General features: G+C 45.3%; 1 protein-coding gene across 3 annotated transcripts in view; it reads left to right on the forward strand.

Annotated features, from left to right (window-relative positions):
- Positions 1–187: 187 nt before the first annotated feature.
- SLC22A23 (solute carrier family 22 member 23) overlaps positions 188–23,160 on the forward strand; it is a 114,181-nt gene continuing 91,208 nt past the window's right edge. For all 3 annotated transcript variants that reach the window (XM_074576047.1, XM_074576048.1, XM_074576049.1), the window contains exons 1-2: positions 188–1,507; positions 18,686–18,789. In XM_074576047.1, coding sequence (XP_074432148.1) covers positions 959–1,507; positions 18,686–18,789 — 653 coding nt within the window. In that variant the 5' untranslated portion in view covers positions 188–958. The remainder of the gene's footprint in view (positions 1,508–18,685; positions 18,790–23,160) is intronic.

Consider the following 23,160-nt stretch of genomic DNA (forward strand, 5'->3'; position numbering starts at 1 on the left):
CAGGTGGGGGCTGCCGGGAGGCGGAGGGGCGAGAAGCCGGGCGGGTTGCCCGCCTGTGGAGGTGCGGCCGGCGGCCACGGCACGGCTCGTCTGGGCGAGCGGGCTGCCGCGGGAGGCGCACGGCGGCGGCGGTCCCCGCGGCCCGGGCCGCGGAGAGGCCGGCGGGGCCCCTTGCTGCGGAGCCAGATGTGCGGGACGGGGGGCTGCCAGGGGCCGGCGGGGGGGTGCTGGGGGCTGCCGCCGCCGCTGCTGCCGCGGCCGGGGGGGAACCCTTAGCCGTGCGGGAAGCGGGGAAGCCGCGTCGGGATCTGTTATTTTCCTCTCCTTCCTTTGCCTTCCCTCTCCTCCCTCCTCCTCCTCCTCCTCCTCCTTCTCACCAAAACCGGGAGAGGAGGCGTGTTCGTAGAGTCTTGCTGCACCGGTTTTGCTTGGTTTGTTGTTGCAGGATTTGGTTCGCAGGGTGGTAATTTTTTTTTTTTAAATTTTTTTTTTTCTTCTTTTTTCTCTGTCCTCTCCCGCCTCTCTCTCTCCTTTGGCCCATTGCGTGCTCGGACTCGGCTGGATCTTTCCTTTTATTTTCGGCGGTGCCTCTCGGAGGGGGGAAGGGAGCGCTGGGATGAGTGCAGCTTGACGCACAGGCGAGGGGAGGGGGGGCACCGCCGGCAGCTGCAGCGGTTCGTGGCCGCAGGGTGCGGGTGAGGAAGGCAGCGGGGCGAGGGGCTCGCTCGGTGCCTCCCCCTTTCTTTCCCTTCCCCCTTCCTCCTATTCCTTCCCTCCCCATCTGTCTCCTGCCGGCTCCGGCTGGGAGCGTGTGTGCAATATATTACGTTGCAAGGTGTGTGTGCGTAGAAGAGAGAGAAGGAAGGAAGGACTCGAGAGGGAGCCGGGGCTGCCCCAGCTCCCTCTCTCCCTCCCCGCCCCCCACCCCCATCCTATGTGAACCCCCCCGGGCGGCTGGATGGCGATAGACCGGCGCCGCGAGGCGGGCGGCGGGGGCCGTCCGCTGCCGGAGGAGAACGGCTCGGTGCCGGGGGTCGCAGGGGGGGTTGGGGTCGCCAACGCCGCCGCCCCCCCGGGGCCGCCCCCCGCAAACGCCGCCGGGGCCGGGGCCGAGATCCAGGCGGTGCCGGTGCCGGCGCCCGCCGCCGCCTGCAGCCCGCTGCTCCTCGACTACGACGGCTCGGTGCTGCCCTTCCTCGGGGGGCTGGGCGGCGGGTACCAGCGGACCCTGGTGCTGCTCACCTGGGTGCCGGCCCTCTTCATCGGCTTCAGCAAGTTCTCGGACTCCTTCCTCCTGGACCAGCCCGACTTCTGGTGCCGGGAGGCGGACGGGCAAGGCAACTGGAGCGGGTCGCTGGCGCCGGGCCACGCCAACCGCAGCGGCAATGGCAGCATCTTCCCCCCGCCCGGGCTGCCCACCCCCGCGGGGGTCAACGCCAGCGAGTGCGACTGCCACGAGTGGCACTACCGCATCAGAGCCGGCCTCGTCCAAAACGTCGTGAGCAAGGTGAGAAAGGCCCCCTCAGCCCCCGCCTTCCCCCTTCCAGCCCTCATGGACCCTCTCTGCCCTACCCCGGCCCCACTCGGCACCCGCTCTTCCCAAGCCGAGGGGAGCAGCTGGACACGATGCGGATCTGGCCGGGTCAGTCAGGCGCGCCGTGGGTTGTCCACCCCCAGGGGTAAAATCCTGCATTCCCGTAATCCTTTCCCTCCCTGGGTGTCACACCGGGTGTCCATCCTGTGGGTTTGTACCTGGGCCCTGGTACAAACTGAGTACTGGTACACAGCACTGAGCTGTGAAGTTATGTCCTGAAACGGGATTCTAGGCATCTCTTCGGGATCCCGGCAGCTGTCCGGCAGCCTTGGGATGCAGGTGTCTGTGGGAAAGACACCGTGGGCGAGTGTCACCAGGTAGTGAGGGGAAAGGGCTGTGGAGAAGGCTGCAGTTGTGATATCGCTTGTCTTTGTGCAAGTATAGTAAAGCAGCCGTACAATCCAAAAAACAGGTTGATTTTTGGGGAAGCTGATGAGGTGGTCACCATTGGGAGGAAAATGAGACAAAGTTCTGTTGAATTCTTCTTTTTTTTGCACGTGTTCCCTCTATAACCATTTCAGTAGAACAATAAAAAAAGAAATGTCTCGTGCAAGTTGTTGTACTCCGGAGGCAGAAAGCGTGTGCTGCTCTGTTTTGTGTTTGTGTTTCCTAATGTAATAGCTAAGGTGGAAAATTTCTAGCAAGGAGGGCTGCGCCACGTTCTGCTCTTACTTCATATTTGCTGAGAGGCGCATGCAAAAAACCACCTTGTCTTTCCACCTGAAAGCTTTTGCTTGTTTATGGTACCAGCCCCACAAAAGCCCCGCTGACTGTGGATGGGCCTCATTGGTATAAGCAGGCAACTGGAGCTCTTGGAAATGTAAAATGAAACTGTTACACTAGGAAAGTAGTTCCCTTAATCTCAAGATATCCCTCTAAGATCAGCAAAAATTACTTCCTGCCTGGGAGCAGTGTTTTGTATTAACTGTGCTTATCTAGTTGGGAGAAAGAAACACAGCAATAATCAGATGACCAGCATGATTATGCTTTGGTCATCTAGCACGTGTTTGTATTTAATCATTGAAAATCATTTCAGTTTCCCTTTGTGTCCCTTTAAAGCATGTGCAACAGGGAAAAAGCAGGTAAGGCAAATCCCTAAAACCTTGAACTGGATAAAAAAATAAAATAGCAACCCAGCTACACTCTTTCCACAAGAAAAACACAGGCACATGGTGGACTTGAATGGTTTGTGATGTAGAAGCGCATAATGAAATTTGACATTTGGGAGAGGCAGATTTTCTCTGTTTCTAACCAGAGACTGGGTTATTCTTATGTCTTAGGGTTTAACACTGATGCTTAAGCACGAAAAAAGTTATCTTGAAATACTATTTTAGTGAAAACTGGAAAAAAAATTTTTTTTAAAACGTTTGAATCTTTTGAAGGTCATCATCAAGTTGCCCACAAAAGGTTGAGGGAGAGTTAATTTGCTATCTTGCATGCTTCTTTAAAAATAATAAAAAAGTGTTCTTTGGAAGAACTCGCAGTAAAGGGCAGATCAATTTTAAGGGATAAATAAACAGCTGTGGTCCCTGCTGTCTTGTTTTCTATTAGAAAGAATAATAATCATCTTTTGGGACTATGGGTTTTTCCAGCGTGCAGTTTTTTATTTTTGTTGTATGCTCGCTTCTAAAAACTTGGCAGCTTTTTCGCTTTGATTTGTAATCCCATGTAATTATAATTAGGTTGTTTTCTCGGGGTTGGGATTCCTCCTTAGTTTGTGCTTTGGTTTTGCTTTGGGGTTTTTATGGGTGGGTGTGCTGTCTTTTTTTATCCTAACAAAGAAAGAGAGAAAAAACCCAGGCAGAGCATCAATGTAGTTAATTTGGACTTCCTTTCTTATAAACCCCCAGGAGCTCTGATACTGTGGGAGCAATTCTCGTAACTGCTGACTCCTCTTACATGCATCCCACTGCCTTTTGTGAGAGAGAGCTGCCCTGGATAAATTCAGAAGACTGGACGTTCAGATCTCCCTTAACTCCCCTCAAAAATACATTTGTTTCTGTAATGTATTATGCAATGTTCTCATCTTTCTAAATAGAGTTTTATTAAATCTTAGTCTAATATACACTAATCTGTGTAGTAGCCAGGGGTTATAGTTATATTGAAATATCATAAAGGGAGCCAAAAGTTTATTAATAAAAAATGCACTTTTGTTTAGCCGGTAAATCCTCTTGTTCTCATCTTCAGCAGTCCAAGCTAATAGCTGCTGGATGCTCCATCACTGCTTTGTCTTCAGAAATGATGAAACAATTGGGGTTATTTAGTGTGAAGCATATTTCCCGCTCTGCATTTTGGCAATGCACGTGCCTGTGAGACGTCACTGTCCCCCGTTCCTCAGGAGCAGATAGCTGTCCTTAAACTACATTAAGTTTCACTGTCTCCATAGCCTCTGTCCCGATGGTACCCTTCATCAGATGCTGTCTCCGTCCCTGCTTTCTCAGCTCTCCTTTCCCTGGTGCCCGTTTTCTCCCAGGTTGTGTCATGCTTGGGACTGATGGAGTGGAGATCTTGCTGTTTCCAGCCCTGCTCTGTGCTATGTATAGCCCCGCTTCTCTTCTGCGTCTTTGCTGGAGCCAGAGGTGGCCTTGCACCTTCCTTGAAGAGTGGCATTGCCATTACCCTGACCTCCTCGAATGAGTCGCTCGGAACAGGGCTTTTTATAGTGCTGCCAGTCATTAGAACTGGAAACAGTAATAAAGGACGCGCTGCTTATTATTTAACACTGTTAAAATACATATAGCGAAGAGGTCAGATGCATAATTTAACCACAGGGATTCCAGTGGCCGTATTAAATCACCCATCTGAGCTAATGTCCTGACTCGGTGCATAAATCTTGGACTTTAGCTTGGTTTGTACGTAAATATCTTCCTTTAGGACAATTCACTTGTAAGCCTTTTCCACTGTTAAATGCTTCTTGGAGGGTTTTATTCTATTCTTTATCACAACATCACCTATTATGACGCTGCTATAAGCAGAGTGCACATGGGGTGTTTGTGAGAGATGTACCCTGAACTAGTCTTTAGGCAGAAGGCTAGTTAAAAAAATAAATCTGTCTTTTGAACGGTCTGTGTATCTCACCACTGTCCCCAGGAAGAATGCTGAGAAATACTCTCCTTTTTTGCCATGGGGAGACCCGAGATCTCATTTTACCTATCTCTAAAGTGAAACTTCAGATAAAATATTAGCATTAACACAAAAAGTAACGTAACGATAACTAAACACAGGCAGCCGCAAAGCCTAGCAGGAAGTTGAGGTGTGTACTCAGCAGGGACTTTTCTAGCTCTCTCGTTAACTTCTTTAGTACCTGGATCTTCTGACCATCTGCAAAGCCAGCTGTAATCTTGGGGCAAAGTTTTCACGGAAGCTTTTAGTTACAGGACTGACGGTTGTTGTTTTTCCCTCCCCGTTACTAGGATAACCTCGTATTGCATGCAATTGCATTACGTGGTGGGGTTGTTTGTTGTTCCGAATGCTAATTTGGATAATGGACACCAAAAGCTGACTATGGGCAAGGACTGGGGCTTGATTAAATTGCAGCGGTCGATGGCGCAGCATCCCTCTCTGCGCACCCGCAGCATTCCAGATCGTTCCACCTCTTGGGGGTGGCCTAGAGGGAAGTGGTTAGTTGAAGGCTGCGTTTTAATCACCCACAGCAATTATGTAATAATATTTCATGTCTAGTCACAAGGGAATTCCTGTTGTGGCTGCTTTTCTGCTCCAGATGCCTCGTTTTGCTGCAGTGCTGTTCTCTTGGCTCTCAACTTCCCACTTGATTTGGGTTGAGTCATCTTCTTTCCCAAGTAACGTTCCATCATTTTACCTATTTGCTATTGGTTTGATGGTTCTTGTGCCAATTTGGCTGAGCTTCTAGCAAATTGTCCCCTCCAAAAAAAGTGATACTTAATTTGGGAGAGCCAAATGGTCCAGGGGCAGTGCTGCCATACAGCAAGCACTGAGCGGCGCTGACTTGGTGTGAACCTGGATCAGTTCAGGCTGGGGTGTGATGCTCTTTGCCCCTGCAAAGGGGAATGTCTGTGCCCTACCAGCCTTTCTTTCCCTTGCTTTTACTTTTCTGGACACATCTTCAGTTTGCTGACCTGGTACAAAGCTTTCTCTTTATATACATTTTATTTTATTGTTATTTCCTTTTTTCCCTCAGTTTTCTGCTAGGTTAATGAAGTAAAATGTCTCTGTGTGGTGTCATGTGCCCTAGACTGTGGTATTGTCTCATGGGATTATTGCAGGTACCTGTAAGTAGCCGAAAATACTAAACAAACAAACAAATCTGTGTGGGATAACAGTGATGACAAATTTGGCACTGCTTGTAGGGTGGTATTTATTGGGTTATGGGATAGGTGTGCATTTAAAGTGGACTTTCAGAGCATAGTTGTTAATTAATTTGAAGGGGATTGCCCTGACGAGCTCTTTTCCAAAATAAGAGCTGTGCCACCCTTTCCAGGCACAAATGGGAGGAAGCCTCTTGTTCGTTTCTGCGTATCCTCCAGTTGGCTGGTCTCTGCAAAGAGCCTTTGGAAATGCTGATGCTTCTCTTTTTTTCCTGCAACTGCCAGGATCTGTCTTGTCAGTGTTGGTTCGTGGCTGACTGGCTTCTGTGTAGTCCCAAATTAATGAAAGCCTCGAGTTACTATACCCAGCGCGGTAGATGGGTCAGAAGTGGCAAGATCGAAGCTAATATATCACCCATGCCCTTACTGCCATTCCACGGATTGAAGGGGGCATAGGGACCTGCAAGGCAGGTACTTGCAATGGGCAGAAAGACTGTTTTAAGTTGCTTTCAGGCGAGGCTTTGAAATGACTCTCTCTGCTCCTAACGGGCGCTGAAGAGGTCAACAAGTCCCTCTGGGTCAGACAAGACCACAGTAAACTTCTACTGCTCTTTTTTTTTTTTTTTATGGCCTCCTCAGCTATGGGAGAGATCCCAAACTGGTTTGTTATTTTGGTTCCCCCCCACCTCACCCCTTCCCTCTGTGAGTTAGCTGATAAAGAGTTAGCAGTTGCCAGCCTGAGGGCTCGCAGGCCTCAGAAACCTGCTTGTTAAAGAGGGAGCAAGGAGAGCTGGTGGCCTGTCCTGTTGGAGCTGCTCTGGGGCCTGCTCCAGCAGACTGAACGTGGTGATGGTGCCTCCCGGTCATGGGGGCACTGGCCAACAGCACCCTAAAACAACAGGGTGAGTTTCTGGCCGAGCAGAGTGAGGGAAGGGGACGGCTCTTTTGGGAGCAGTACCCGCAGTTTCCCAGAGGTGAAGAACTGTCCTCCACCTGTCTGCAAGCAGCAAATTACCTGATGCTTGAGATAGATAACAAAGTATGATAACACCAGACTACAAATACTTGTTTAGTGAGTCTAGATACTGTTTTTATTTATTTGGGGGGGGGGGGGGGGGGGTGTTTGATGTATGGGACAAAAAATTTTGAAGCAATTGGTCTAGAAAACAGAGACTGGGTTAAGACCAATACTGACGTCAGAACTCGGGTAGTCTTATGTTTTCTATCTGGTATGCATTTTTTTTTCATTAGAGGGAATGTACATAGAGTTAATGCTTTCAATCATCCTTAACATAAAGCATCTCAGATACAGGAATCTGATGTAGTTCTTAGTATTGGTAGAACTAGCAATGATCCTCCAGGAAGATAATACCGTATTGAAATATCTTGAAGTCATTCTCAGCTTTCCAAGACCTGCTATTGAGCCTTTGGTATTCCTCTTTTTCTGTGTTTATGTCAAACAACTGCTCTTTTTTTTTTTTTTCTTTCTTTTTCCTGGATGGACGTGATGTTTGAAATGATTGGGGGTTTGTTTGTTTTTGTTTCCACTCCCTAATACATCCTGTATCTCAGTCATTTTGTTTAAATATACTGACCCTGCCCATACTGTGGCAGAAGTTGCAGGCTACGGTGTATATTTACCAGCTGTTCAGGCAGTCTAAAATGAAATTTCTAAAGTGCCCTAACAGTTTTACCTCTTCTTACTCTGGCTCCAAGAGTGCGATTATAAAAGATGACCTCATGTTTTTCTTGAAGCGTTTGACAAAAGAGGAGGAACTGGCATCTAGGAAAGCATCTAATTTGGAGCCAGTTCTGATGGTGGGTAATGCTGAGATGAGGATTACAGGCAAGCTGAACTTGAAGGTGTTCATTTTTTAATGAAATAACACCTGGAATAGCTTGAGACTCATGGTTTTCCCTAACTTAAAATCTTTTGGCCATACGAATCGTGCAAAGTCTTAAATTAAAGCTTTCCAAATGAATTCTAGTGAGCTGCTAAATTTAGAAAATGCTGAAAAGGGATCCAATGCTTTTGTGTACCTTGTCCTTTGTTTTCCCTGTCAGCCTATTTGTTTCTGCCTGGTTTCCCCTCCGCGCTACCTGGCATCCCTGCCTGGGACAGTTGTTCTCACTCACTCCCTTTCATACCCGTTCCTCCTCCCGTTCTTCTGCAGGCCAGCCTGGCTGGTGCTGGGTTACCCATGAGTAACTGTGGAATTAATTAGGCTCAGGTGTTGCTGTAGAAGAAAAGACAGGGTTTGCTGTAGGTGATGTGTAGAAGACCCGAGAACCCTGTCATAGGAAGATGCTGCAGCTTTTCAGCAGTGCTGAGTGTTCAATTCTTGCACTGAGTTCCCTCAGAGTGGCTTCTCTTGGGCTCTGGTCACCTCAATTCTGAAATATGTGCTCAACTCTCATAATATAATTTATTTTTATATTTTTTTCCAGTTGACTTTTGACAGCAGGTGACCTTTTAAAGGCAAGGGGGCAGGAAGGACCTGAAGGAGGGAGAAAGGAGCTTCAAGCCCCTTCCAGAAGGTGTCATTGGGCTGTGTTGAGGAGGTATCCAGGCAAAACCAGTGTCAGCGCCTGATAATCCCCATGCCCAGTGTGGGCGCTGTGCAGCCTGCCGTGCCACCGGCCCATAAAACCCGTCAGTCAGCAATGATTAATGTGCATGTTGAGCAACTCCCACTGATCCAGCCCACGTCACACCTGCTGGGAACGCGCAGTAGGTCCGTGCCTATTCCCACGTGGTGGGAAATGGATCCAGCGGCTGGCTGTGATGAGGCCCTCTGGTGCAACTGGTGTGTTTGGGGCAAAAACTCCTGCCTGCCCTGCGAGCTGATGATGCAAGGGCAAACGTGCTCAGGGGGTGATGGGCAATGGGATGGGTGGGGCCCTCTCCTGCGGAGAAGACATTTTTTCTTTTTTTTATTATTTTTTTCCCCTCTCATCTCCTCCCCAAGAGGAAAATTCAATGTGTAGTACAGGGCTTTGTTAGGACTTTTATTTTTTCTTTTTATCTGGGAGACCCTCAAATGCCGGTTGTCCTACTCAAGCACAAGAACAGAAGACTAAGTAAGTGCATATACACTGGTACTTGTTTCTGGGATGCCTATTTAATTCTACAAGTAGCAAAGTCAGGAGAATCAGGAATGCTACTTGTATGATGCAGGGAAGCAACATGTTTGCCTTGTCCAGCAGAGTGTGATTTATAGTTACCCTTGTGTGCTGTTTTCAGAGCATAGTGGTCTGGTTCCCTGTAAAAGGTTTTCGGCTCCAGACAGCTGTGGAGGAATTCATTTTGGCTCAAGTACCATCTCCTGTTACTTTGCAGCACTCTGGAGCTGCCTGGTCTCCTCCTGGCCTCCAGACCAAAGTCCATGAGTGTGTAGACAATGTCACAATGTCTACTTTACAAATATTATTGAGGATAGGAAATGTAAATTAAACTGTAAGACCTTTTCCCCTGCTCTGTCTCCCAGGGCTATGTAAAGCATTGTCTGCATGAACAATAGAAGCTCGACAGACCAGTTCCTTATTTTGATTTGTAGAACAAGTGGAATATTTTTCTCCTTTCTTCCTTCTCCTTAATATTTATTTAAGTTTGAATTAATACCAGACCCTCTTTTTTCCCTTCTCCCTGTCCTTTCTTCTTGCCTGAATTATAATAGCTGTAGTCCTCAAATGATGAGAGGGCAGGGTCACGGCAGCAATAATTGCATGTCAAAATTAAGGTGTCTGATCTTTTCATCTATGGTGACTTTGAGCAAGTATTTCTCATGAGAAATGGCTCCCTCCTCTTGTCTCCTTCCCCCTTCTCTGCATCAGAGTTTTTATGCCATGCTTGACATTTTCAGTTTTTTTCCCCCAATCCTTAAAAAGACCCAATAAAAGAGGAAATTAAGTTTTGCCATGTCAGCCCTCTCAAGGCTGCGTACACACAGTACATTTTACACACATGTGGCTTTGTCAACCTGAAAAATCCCAGTCCTCAAAGCGTTAATTCGTTTTTGATAATCAGATGATAGCAAATGTTAATATTTAACCAAAATGTTGGGTGTATTTTTTTACCTATGGCTTCTATTTACAGTGCCCTAGACCTGTTCCAAATACCAATTTGAAAACTAGTTTAACTTTTTATTTAGTTTGGTCACAAAGCCAGTCCAAGCAGCACGTACCTTGATCAGAATAAAGGTGGTTGTCAGCTGAAAACTGAGGGACGGCACTCAAAAACCACTTTTCTGTGTGTGTCTCAGTCCTAGCGATAAGCGTTGCTGCTCCTGGTCTTTTCATACAGCCAGAGGGAGGCAAACAGGGTCTTAAAACAAAGGATGGGTTAAAAAGTTAGTCAATTTTGTGACACTGGCTCGTAAAGATGTCAGAATATGTGCAGAAAAGTTACTTAATTACAGCACAGAGATGTAAAAGAGAGATAGAAATATCCTGATCCTGCTCTTTGGAAAGTTATGAACATGGTGTTCATGAAAGCAGCAAGCAAGATTTTCTATCTCCCAAGTCTTTGATGTTAGATGACATTATGGAGTTGGAAAAAGCGGAGCAGATTGCATCAGCTGAGAAACAAGTTAGTTGACTAATCTGGGGAGGGCGAAGGCCGGAGAAGATCAAAACGTCTCAGAATAAAGGGGACTCCTGCTACTGAAAATAAAAGCAGTAGTGATGGAGAAGTGGGTGGTATATGGATGCTACTGAAATTGATTTAATCATGTTGAGTATTCAGAAGACTGCCTTATGATTAACAAATCATATTTTAATTGTTAGCGTATTAGTGATGATTATTTACTTAGCAAACTTCCTTCTTCCCTCTCCCAGTGGGGAAAAGAAACAGATCTGTGATGAGTGCAAGTTTGGGAACAGAAGAGCTAATTGCTCCTGATTAAAGTGTGAAGTAGAAGGGTGGATGAAACTTTTCCAGTTTTGTGGTGTTTCAGGTGGCATCTCAGTATCTTGGGACCCTGCTGATGTGCTCGGTGGATAGCTTAGAGGGTCTTTTTTGCTTATGGCATAGACTAAGGAATAATTTAGTGCAGAGCATTCAGTTTAAAGTCTTTTCCAGGTTAGTTCACTGGCTCTGAAATGAAGTCATTTTCTGTCCTTTTGCGTATTTGAAGTTTTGGGCTTTTTTGTGACTGCAGTGTTGCTTGAGTTGTCTCGCCGCACTGGGGAGATGGCTCTTACAGGTGAGCCGTGACTGAAAGGCTTTAGATATGATGCTGGGCAGGCAGATGTGCATGATGGAGCTTGGCTGGCAGCCTGGCGTTGCTTCGGTGGGTGCAGGCAGGAGATGCTACAGTAATGCACCTGTTGTCAGCATCGCCTTTCTGCTGCTGGGGGGAAACCGGGGCCACGCACATACTGGGCGAGAGCGGGACAGTGTCCCCATAGGGCGTAGTGGGGACAGCCTGGTTACCCGAGGTAATTAACAGAGGGGGCAGTGTATTCCTGCCTCTCTGATTGCAAGGAGCTTGACACAACTTGTGCCGTAAGTGTCCCATCTTCACAAAGGGGTTGAAAGTTTGCGAACCAGGAGGAAGTGCCGTTTCACGTAGCGGTGTTCACATGGTGAAGTGTGGCAGCAGGGCACTGAGCCTGTGTGCTTTATTTTTAAGGCTGAAATACCAGACCTAAAAAAGACGCACTTCAAAAATTAGTGTGGAAATTTCACGGTTAAGTCATGCATATCCCAAACTGTGGTTTTTGAAGGACGTATTTCAGCAACTTCAACTATGTTAAACTTTAGAAACCATTAAGGAAATTTGTGAAGTCCATGGTTGTGGAGTCCTGTACTGTTTTGCGGAGCTGGAAACTGTTTTCGTAGGTACATAAAACTGCTTTCATACAATGCTGCACGATCTAATTATATCTTTCTTGGAAGACAGCTAAGCATGTGTCCTCTGGCTCATGTGCCCTCTCCTCTTTCTCTCTCCCCACTCCCCTCCCTCCCCATGTACCCAAACCTTTGGCTTTGTGGTAGTAGTCAAAAGTAGTTTCTTTATTTTTCAAATGGTACGTGGCCCAGGCAGTCATGTCTGTAGTTAAAGCAAGCTGACAATTTCTGTGTGTATGACCTTGTGTTCACCATTCACGAGTGATTTTCCTGAGCTGCAGCTTTTCTGACCAGCTGTCTACTGCAGTCAGAAATGGTTTACTGGCTTCCAAGAATGAAAGGTGCAGAAAATGTTGTTCCCACTGTAAGAAAAATGAATCGGACAAGAAGATGAACAAACCAAACCCTCCCATCAGTTGAGTTGGCAAGCTCCAGTGTACGGTATTAGGGACCCCAGATTTGTCGGGAACAGGAAGGAGGCAGATGTTGAGCAAAAGGTGATATTCTGGTACCACTAGTACCTCTTTTGCTACCTGAGTAGAAGTTCTTGCAAACTGAGATGGTTATAAACCTCTCAAAATACCAGTGTATACTTGCTCAGTAAAAAATTGTTTATTAGAAGGATTTATCTTTAAGAGGTCCTAGGCACTCAGGCACTGGTCAAAGATTTTCAGCAAAAGCATCCACTTATGATACAGTTAAAGAAAGTCAGATGTACTCAGCACTTGGAGGTCCAGCATCATACTGAGAGGAAGTAGCTCAGGAGTCAGGTGTTGACTGTGTGGCGGGCTGAGGCGTTCCAGCGTAGGTGGGGGAGGCTTCTTTGAGTTGCTGTTCAAAGAAAACACACAACAAAACCTCTCAATAGCTGTTTTGTTGTTTTTCTTGTGTGTGGGTTTTTGTTGTGGTGGGTTTTTTTAATGACTCTTCTGTTTTCCAGGTAAGTCCAGTTGTGTCTGGTAAGAACGTAAGGAGAGATGTAGTTTGGAGATGTTTGGTTCTGAATGTGGCTGGCCAAAGAAAGAGGGGATCATTCCTTTTTATACCTTCTTCTCAAGCCTTCCAGGCTTATTTGGTTTATTTTTTTACTCTTCTTAATAGCCCCATTTTGAAATGTGACCTTCTAGATACTTCCACCCAACTGGCTGTATTGGTGGTCAAAAAATGCCAGGTGTTCTCACTAACACTTTATTGACACTTAAAATACAGATCAGGGAGTGCTTTGCCCAGCTGTGATCTCAAAGGAAAGGCATCCCTACCCTGAACCCTGAAGGTTAAATAGTTTAAATGCTCTGTTGTTGCCATGGCTGAGAAGGAGATATGGGGACACCTGAGCAGCTCGGTCATGTGGTGGTAAAACCACCCCAACTTTAAGTGTTGTATTTGGGCTGGCATGTCCCTCTGGGAGGCTTCTCCTTTGGCCTCTTTGCTGTGGTTTAACTGCAAGGTTATTTTCTGTAAAGTTGAGCATCATGCCATTTTTCTGGAACTCGTACACTTTCTTTAACATTAAAAATGCAGCCAGAGGGTCATCTTTGGCTGGGGGGTAGAGAAGGGGAGGACAGAAGCATTGTCCTGTAGTAGCCTGGAGGGAAATCTTGGTACAGTGGTCTCCTGTGTCGGTAACTATGAATAGTGCTCAGATAGTTTAGGACTGGGAAAAGGCATTAGTGGTAGGTATATTAGGGTAGAAGTACTGACTTTTTTGCTTTTCTATTGTTTGGTGGGTTTTCTTGTAGTCCTTTGATGACTTGGAGCTCTTGCTCCAGCAATAAGTACGTGGAGACTGTTTTGCTTTCTGTTACATATATTGTATGAAAAGCATAACTTTATTTTTTTAATTACTTTATCCTGTTTAAAAACAGCTTTGTGGTTCACTCTTTTTAAAAAAAAAAGACACTCTAAGAGAATCTGAAGGCATAATAAATTTAAACTCTCCCTCAATGTGGTATTTATATAGAAGATGGATTCTAGTGCTGTGCAGGGAAAATTGACAAGGTCTGGTTATAAAAAGATGAAGCAGGAAGGAGAGGAACAAAGAAAGAAGAGACCAAATGTACACAGACCTCAGTAACAAATGGCAGATTTTTATTTTCATTTACTGATCTTAAAATCGCCATCTGGTGTGCAGGGGACCCTGTGGCTTTTCCCCAGGAGGGATGTGGGGCTGCTGCGATAAGCTGTGGCATAAGTGATATTTAGAGGCTGGGGCTCTCAAAGCAGGACATGTTCTCTGGGGGCCGAGCAGCTGTGTGCGGTGCCTGGGGCATGTTTGCAATGCGCCTGAGGACAGAGTCTGCAAAGCCCAGCACAGCGGCCGGGTGCTGCCTGGCCAGGGAAGGACCCAGGGTGCAACTTCATGCCTGGTTTAGGGTCCTCCAAGGCGGTGACCCTCTGGTCTCCCTGTGCTGAAACCAATGCAGAGAGCAATTGGAGCAGGGCCACGACCTGCCTGCAGACTCTTTGGGGAAGGGTCTGCTTTCTTTCAGCAGCGGTCATTGGAAAGAGACTGTCAACCCCACGGTGTTGGGGGGAGGGGGTGTGTGTCCAGGTCCTCTCTGGTGAGCTCTTTGTGCCAGGCTCTGGGCAAATGTTGGACCAAAGCATCTCTCATCCTGTCTCTTTGCTCTTTTAAGGAAAGAAGGGCCTGCCTTGCACTTTTCCATGCAGTCAGGGTGAAGGTAGAACAAACCAAATCCTTGGTAGGCATCTTATTATGGCCTTTTTGCAGCGGGTGTTCAGTGTGCTTACACGCTACAGACAGCATTATGGCCTCTGGAGGACAAGCGCTTTTGAGGTAGGAACCCTTAATTTAGGCAGCTTGCGTTTGTAGTAATAAACATGCAGCAGACTTTACGTTTGTGACTGTTGTAACTTCAACTTCAGTGCAAATCCTGATTCACTGCATGAGCCCTGTCCGGATTTTCACCCCTCATAAAGAAGTTACAGGATGGTTACTTTTGGAGTACTTTTGACAGATGTCTTCCGGAGCATCTCGTGTTTCAAATAGTCCTCCATCTTGAAGTGAAGCATAGTGACTCACAGCACGGGTGGTGACTCACTGATATCAATTAAACATTAGGATCCTGAAGGTGGGACTCCTTAAGCTTTGACAAAAAAATGCTGTCACAACACAAAAAAAACCATTTGCAATATATTGCACATGCGCATAGGTGGCAAATTTTCTACATTGCTGGACTGCTGTGGGAAAAAAGCTTGTTTTTTAAATGTTCCCTTTCCACCAGCATATTTTATATATGGCTATTCTTGTTTCAGCATAACAATACAGTCCTATTGGCTTAGCAAGTCATTTTATCAGATCTCTTGCATTAGGAAGATGGATGGAGGACAGAAAGACAGATGAAACCCAGGGAGACAAAGAGAAATCCCAGGGAGCGCTGTAAATTTAGCGGCACTCTTCCTTCAGGCTGGGTGCTGTTAACTCCCAAGTGGGACGCCAGGGGATTCAGCCAGAGCAGTTTACAGGCTTTAATGGTCTCAACAGATTAATCTACCTTTTGTAAGAGGCGGCAGAGGATTACTGTCTAGTCTCCAGCCAAAACAATCTCCCAGTGCAGATTTACTTGGAGTGCCACTTGAACTGTCATTAGCGCTGCCCAGCCCAGCGTCTTGTTCTGCAGGGACATGGAAACCTGTCACTCCTTGCTCTGTGGAGCAAACGTGGATGTCATGTTTGTGGCATGAAGCTGCCGGCGCTTACAGCAGGACGTGCCATGGCTCTGGGCAGAGCCGTGCCGCGTGGGCACATGTCGAATGCTCTCTGCTCTGCTGAGCCCAGGTGTACGTAAGGGGAAGGGCAGGGATGATGCTATATAATGGTTCCTGCTTTATTTCTTGCTCTTCAAAGCTGAGGCTGCAGTCCTCTGCCTTTGGCTTTTCCATGGGGAGGGGAAGGGGGAGCACAGGTCTCTGGCAGAATTCCTGCACTTTCAGCATGACAAAGCCTTGCTGGTTTGCTCTGCTGCTGTGTTAAGATGGGTGGGGATGATACACTAGCTATTAAAAATGTATGTTGCCCTGCTAATGTCATCTTTACCTGAGTCTACTTTTGATTGCAGCATCCATTTTTCTTTTGTGCCCTCTCCTTATTCTTCTGTCTCTCTGCATGTCAAATACCCTTGTGGCAGCCACCACTGTCCTGCCATTTATTTTGGATAAATGCTTCATGGCGACCTCTCTCTGGTTTGTGACAGCTGCCAGAGGAGAAACCGGGATGCGCTGGAGCTCTTGGTACTGAGCGAGTAATCCGGGGTTGTGGCAGATTCTCTGAAAGTTTGTGCTAAAGCAACTGATGAAACATTTCACCATTTCCCTATTTACCAGTTCTGAGGGTTTTGAAGAGCAAGAGATTTGGGGAAGTTCAGGGGCTGCCTGCGCCCATCGGCACCCGCCTTAGGCTGCCCTTGTGGGCTTGGGGCATCAGCTCTGATTTCTGCTGGGCTGCAGAGCTAGTGCTTAATCAAAGGCAGGAAAGGGCCAGTTGCAGGGTTTGCAAGGAAATACATGTTTTTATTTTCAGAGCAGCTGGAGAGTTGGGCAATAGCCTTAAAAACAAACAAACAAATGACGACTTGCAGATAAGTTATCAAAAGGAGTGGGTGCATTTTAGGCAGCATTGAAGGACAGGCTGATAGATTGACTTTTCTTCTGCTTTTAAACTCTTACTCTGTGTGCCAGTGTGACAAAGTGGTTTGACATCTGTTGTCCTGGCCTGAAATTTCACAACAGCCCTTCATGAGATTTTTTGGCTGTTCCAACCATGAACCTTTACCTACGTGTAATCTGGTACTGCACATTCTCTGCCTGGGGCTCATGCAAGGGACAGCTACGTTTGACTAGCAATAGTAAGCTGTTAAAATTACAAAGCACCAGGATATCTGCTTTTTCTTTTTGCGCTTGGATGACATTACTGTTCCTCTGACAGCAATAAAATTAAAAATTAACAACTTGTGGAGATTGCCTTTAAAAAGTGTTCTTGTATAAATATGACTATTTTTAATAAATATTTATTGTTTGTAGCGAACAAATCAAGATTTCCCAGTTCTAAGCAGCATATATATACCTTCTGGATTGTGAAAATAAACCTGGAGCATTTGAAAGCCTGCATGGAGCTCAGATCTATCTCCCGAATTTTTTGTTTGCGGCTTGCCTGGGCAGATATTATTCTTTGCGAACTGGAGATTGGTTACATAATTGCAAATATTAGGAATTGCATTTCTCCCACTAGCTAAATACTTCTAAAAAGTCAACATCTTTGGAGAACAGTTCTCACTGCCTTGCTGAGCTGTTTGCTGCAAATAATTCATAGCTATTTGGTGGAAAAATGCTTGCTCATACTACTTGCTTTTGGTTCCTTAGTGCCTTCAGTCTGTAGGTGGGAGGACCAGACATATATGTCCCAACTTCTACAAGTCAGTGCAGTGAGGAACTCAAAAATACATTTAACTAAAGCAAAAAGCCTGAGCCTGAAAGCTGGCATGTTTCTTGTGGCCACCAAAGTGCTCTACTTCTTGGGTAAATGGTATATTGTAGGGAGGACGTCTCCTGTGATGTTGAACCAGAGGGCTGACTCAGACCTAGCATTATTTGTGGAAGGGCTGCGTGTCATGATAATGCTTAGAAGTGCAGCGCACCTAATTGAACTCTTTTTAAGGGAAGCTTTCTTTTGAAGTTGCTTCTGACTTTTAAAAATTAATTGCATACTTTTACTTTGCATTTTTGGCCATGAAACTTCAGTTACTGGTGTCAGGAGGGCTGCTACTATTGCATTGCACACAAACAGCCATTTATTCTGCAAAGTTTCAGTTCTGGAGTTATCTGACTCTCCAACGTTAGCTGTACTTATTTTTCATGAAACGTGCATGGCTCCCATTACCATCAATATTTGAACACTTCACAAACCACGAACAAACATATCTTCCTACATTTATTCAAGGATATAATAGTACTATCCACACTTTACACATAAGAGAGATTAAGTTACTTGTCTGAGGGCAAAGAGGATGTTGGACTAAAGCCAGGAATGCAGCCTGGCTCTCCTGGGCCTCAGTCTAATGTCTCAGAGGAAAATGTCTTGGAGTTTAGGGAAGCCTCACTAGAAACCTTGCTCTTCCCATCTTTCTCATGGGAATAAGGCAGTGCCCTAATGACAGCGTGCCTGAAGTGGTCCATTTTCTCCTAATTTGGACAGAAGGGGTCATTTCTGTATCAGGAATAGCTTTAGGGTGTAGGTTCAGCCCTCTCTGAGCTGTGAAATATCGCTGTGGGGGCTGTTGTCCCAAGGAGTCTCATGGTTGTGCTGGGATCTCTGGCTGCTCTGTCTGGCTCCATGACAGGACTTGTCTTGATGAGTTGTGCCATTAATTGGTCTTCTTCCCCTTCCACCACCTGGGGAACTGCGATGCTTTTCTGAAAGCAAAAGCATCTTGACCTTTTATCTAGGGGAGCCTGGAGCTCCTGTTTGTAGGAACCTGGAGCTAATGACCATCAGGGATATGTGTCAAAGTAGCTGTTTTTACCTGTGTTTCCGAGTGACCTTGAGGAGGTCAATAGGGGAACTTGCTCTAAATTTCTTGTGCTCGCTGCCGGTGGGCTTCCCGGGGCTCTGGTAGTAGGTGTCTGGGGCTGCTATGGTGAGATGCTAGCTACATCAGTACTGCCAATGTCTAAACTCACATGGCCTCGAGAGGGGGAGACTTAAGCGTTGGATATTGTCATTTTATAACTAAGGGCCTGATAAAACTCACTGAAGTAAACAAGTCTTTAATTTGCTTCTTGGCATTTGGGTTTTTTACTTGAGGGGCAAAGCTTTCCTCTGCCGTTTCCATGCACTCACACTAGGACAGCAATTTGGAAGAAACTCTACACCAAGATTAGTATGTTTAAATGCAGCTAACTAATTTATTTCATTTTATTTGTCTTTTTTTCTTCCAGTGGGATCTTGTTTGTGATTCTGCCTGGAAAGTCCACATTGCTAAATTTTCCCTACTGGTAGGATTAATCTTCGGCCACTTAATAACAGGATGTATAGCTGACTGGTAAGTGAAAAATCTTTTAATGTAACTATAAATAAATAATAATAAAATATTAATTATTGTTTCGATTTTCTTCTACTTTATATTCATGAAGACCATTTGCATAATGATTTTTCAGGCTCTGAAAGAAGTGTGATGAATAAACAGTTCAAGACTGTTAATTGCTTGAACTGAGTAATTTAAATCAAGGTAAATAACATGAAAATAAGCTATCTGGTAGTTGACTTAGTTATTTCCTGACGACACAATTTATTACAGCTGTAATGCTAGTACGGAATTAAGTATTTTCTAATTATGTAAATGAAGCCTTTGGTTTAGGCTTTTCTCTTTTTTTTTTTTTTTTTTTTTTAACCAAGACATAGGGCCGAAAGAAATTGGAAGCGGCATTGATTTGACTGAATACAAGACTAGTGTAATGTCAACCTTGTGCTTACACAGTATCTTTCAGGGCCTAGAAGGCTGTTTTTTGCAAACCTTTCCATTGTTCTATTTTTAAAGTTCTGGCTAAGCAAACATTTTGATGTAGTGTTAAGGAATCGCTGACTGATGTGCTGTTAATATTGGGGTATTCAATTGCAAAGCATAGAGTGCAATCCCTTCAATTGCAGTAGTGAAAACGTTATTGGATACCCCAGTTATTCTGAGAGTTCAGAAAGGGTCTTGTAGTGCAAAAGAGGGGAGTAAAAATTAAAGACATGACTTAAGTGATTTCAAAGGAAACTTGCAGCATCTGAAACAATAGCTCTGCGATGCTGTCCCAGTCATTTCAGTGGCTTCCAGCACAGTTGCCAACGTTGGTGCTTCAAATGGCCCCAAGTTAACTCTTTTGCCATTCATTAAAACAGGAAAGGAAGAAGAACAGTTGCCTATTAGGGAAATCTTACAAAGCCTCAGCAACTCACCAGTCAGTTGGGAGAGAAAAGGCCCCCTGCAGCTGTGCAGTAATTTGACTCAAAACATTTGTAGCAAAACTGCGTCTTAATTCTTGAATAGTCGTCCAAAGTTTTTAGGCAAGTGCAAAATCATGACTTTTCAGTGAAGTAGGGAACACGCATGATGAAATACAGTTGAATTTGATTAAAATACCAAAGTGAAACAGGGCTCTAACAACACAGAGAAAGTATAGTGGGGAAATGAATGAGGGATCTTGCTCGGTTTTCCTAAAAAGGAATCAGTGTGGAGAAAGCAGACTTATACCCAAGTTAGGGAAATGCTGCTATAATTGACAAATAAGTCACAAATAAGTGAACAACTTGTTGCCTAAGGCTCTGGCTTCAAGAGAGAAATGCAGTAAGCAGATTTATTAGCTCTCTGCCACCAAAAGGAGCAGCATCCTGCTCTTCCACCCATTTCTGTCCCCAGTGTGTACTTTGTGCTGCCACGTGTGCTTGTTGGACCCCTCTGCAAGCTGCTTAGCTGAGCTAATGCAGCATAAAATTACCCTGATACAAAAATTAGGTTTGGTTTGTTGGTGGTTTTTTTTAGCGAGTTTAAGGAGAATCTGGTTTCCAGCTGTGGTGCAAAGGAGAAAAAGGATAACTTGGTGCCTGGAGGAGGGACAAGTGGGCTCCTTGCCCTTTTGTGGGTCACCAGAAAGGACAAGGCTTGCTGCTAGCAAACCCAGTCCTCGTGCTCCTCTTCGGTCCCCATCATTGCCATCTGATGTAACTGACCCAGCAGGGATCCTTCGCTGGGTAGTCTTTGTCATTTAGCAATTGCATTTGGGGCTGGTAAAAGAAAGCTTAAATGGGATTTACTTAGCTATTTAATCACAACTTGAGCTTCCACTAAGGCAGGGGGTTGTGTGGAGAGACAGATACAAAGGGGATTGTACCTGTAAAAAGAGAACAACAAAAAAAGGATGTCGGTCCCGAGCAAGAGCAGAGATTAAGCAGCATAATGTATAAAAGTGTTACAAAGTTTCAAAATCTGTTTTCCTTTCACTTATATACCACTGTCCAGTTTAGATAATTAGAAGATGCGTTGGTTTCTTTGTAGCACTAGGGTCTGAGGCTTTGCTTTTCCTTTCTGAAAGAAAGTTGTCAAAGTTGTATGTGGCAAAGTCATGAAGTGTCTTAAGGTCATTTGCTAAGTAAACTGAGTGGTCTGTGTTCAAAACACAGTAGGTGTGCATCTTGGATAGCTCTGTGTGGAAAGTCTATAGGAAGAAGGTCTGTAAACTTGTTCGGGCTTGTGAAGACCAACTGTGTCCAATGCCTGAATAAGTTACTTGTTCAACAGGCAGAGTGTTGCTGGCAGTTTTGCCTGCTCCGGACGGAGGCTGTTGAGGTCTCTGTGGAAGGTTTCCTCTGGAGCAGGCAGACTTGGTGTTCAGGTAGCTTCAAGACAGTAGGTCCCTGCCCAGTACTGCCCCTGCTCTGCACCTGCTCTAGTGCTCTATGGAACCTTTGTGCCCGTTCAAATCCCAAAACTTGCAAAGAATAGCGTGGGAAGAGCAATTTGATCAGCAGTAAGAGCAAAGCTTAGTCTTCTCAGGGTGGCAAGGTACCTGCGTAGGAGCATGGGAAGAGTAGGTCTTGTCCTCAAACCCATTCACTTCCCCACCGTGGTGCAACTCTGATGATATTAGTATCTTTTTGATGCATCTGCATATCACACTGTGCAGATTGCAGATTCTTCAAAAGCCCGGGGTTGCTTGTATCCCTAGTTATTTGCCTGTGCAGGCAGAATTTAGCATTTCATCTAGATAATAGCATGCAGTGTAGGCTGAGACTTTTGTGGCACAGAAATCTCTCTCTGGAATAGTTTGGATGACAGCAGATAGCATCCCGGGGCTGTTTTACCAGGGAGATGTTGTATGGTTTAATTTCTCACAAGAATTTCCAAGTAATGTTAGACAGATAACTGTGTCTACATATAAAAGGTGATTTTTTTTTTTATTTTATACTCTAAGACACCATCCTGTCAGAACACTGCTGGATCACCAAATATACAGCTGATAGCTGCCCTGGAGTTTTGATTTTTGAGGAATGTGCTGCATATCTTGATGAGGAAGTAGACTTGTTTTGTGTCTGGGAGGAGGTGCTGCTGATGTCTCTTAGCACAGGGCTTATTTGGCCTCAAGTTGGCTTTCACAGGCCCAGGAGGGTCTTGGATTTCCTGATTCTTCATTACTGGCAACAATTCATTTGCATAAGTTGTATTATGTTAGAAGAAATTCTATATCCTAATGACGGATAACCTCAAGTAAAGAGAGTGGGAGGTGGGGAAGAAGGGAACTGATGTATGCTAAGCATGAGGTCTTTTTAAATCAACATCAGGGAATGGCAGGTCAGGCTTGTGACGAGAATTAAGTTCCTAATTCTGAGTGTTTGCATAATGCCTTTCATCTACAAAACACTTCCACAAATACTGATTAGTGTGAATTACAGCTTGGTGATTACGAAAATAGGGCTGTGAAAATCTGCGCGGATCGCTGATAATACAAAGTTCGTAGTTTGTTTAGGGTTTTTTTTTCCTGTATTCAAGGTTTCACGTGAGGTACTTCCCCTCCCTGCCCAAGTGCTTTGTGTTCCATAAATACAAAATCTGAAGTGTACACACAGCAGTAACTGCCCCCGTGTCCAGCATGTTCACAGTGCGTCGCATATCACCGTGGCGGTGATGTTGTGTCCCCACCCTGAGCCCAACAGCAGCTCATCTTCTTGTGGGCTGGGTCTGTACCTTGGCTAAGAGCTGCCTCCTTTGACCTTGCTGCCTTCAATTCTCACATTGAAAAATTTTTAAAACTTTCCATGTTAAAAACATTGAGTGGTTAATGCCAACAAGTAAAATCTTTGAGGTGCCCCACAGGTGATGCTACAGCTGAAATAATAAACCTGTCCTCACGCGAGAAGCCATGACATCAGCTTCTTAGGCGTGACTTCGAAAAAGTGTGAATAGTAACACGTGTATTGGCACACTACTGGTTCCCAAAAATGTCAAAAATTATAACAATATCTCCTTTTCAACGCTTTACCACGTATTTTATTGATCTTGTTCTATTTTAAGTAAAGCAAAATCCAAAGTATTAATTGTGAATGCACATATACAATATACCTTATAGCTGCTGGTAACAATCTGCTGAAATAATCGAATAGAAACGCTTCAGTATGTGGAACTGGACTAAGTTGTGAGATTTAAACGCTCTTTATTGTGCTGACATTCAACCTGATGGCTGGCTTGCAGCTGACAGACGGCTTTGGGTCTGTGAAAGCTGCCTACGAAAAGCAAGTTCATATATTCTTTGTGGAAATGGCATATGGAGCTGACTAAAAGGGATCCTCAGTTCCACTGGAAAATTTGTGGGAGTTGACAAGTTGAAAAATTTTGGAAATCTCCACATAATGATCCAATTATTGCTTAAAAATAGCC

Source organism: Larus michahellis, chromosome 2, assembly GCF_964199755.1.
Source record: "Larus michahellis chromosome 2, bLarMic1.1, whole genome shotgun sequence".
NCBI lineage: Eukaryota > Metazoa > Chordata > Aves > Charadriiformes > Laridae > Larus > Larus michahellis.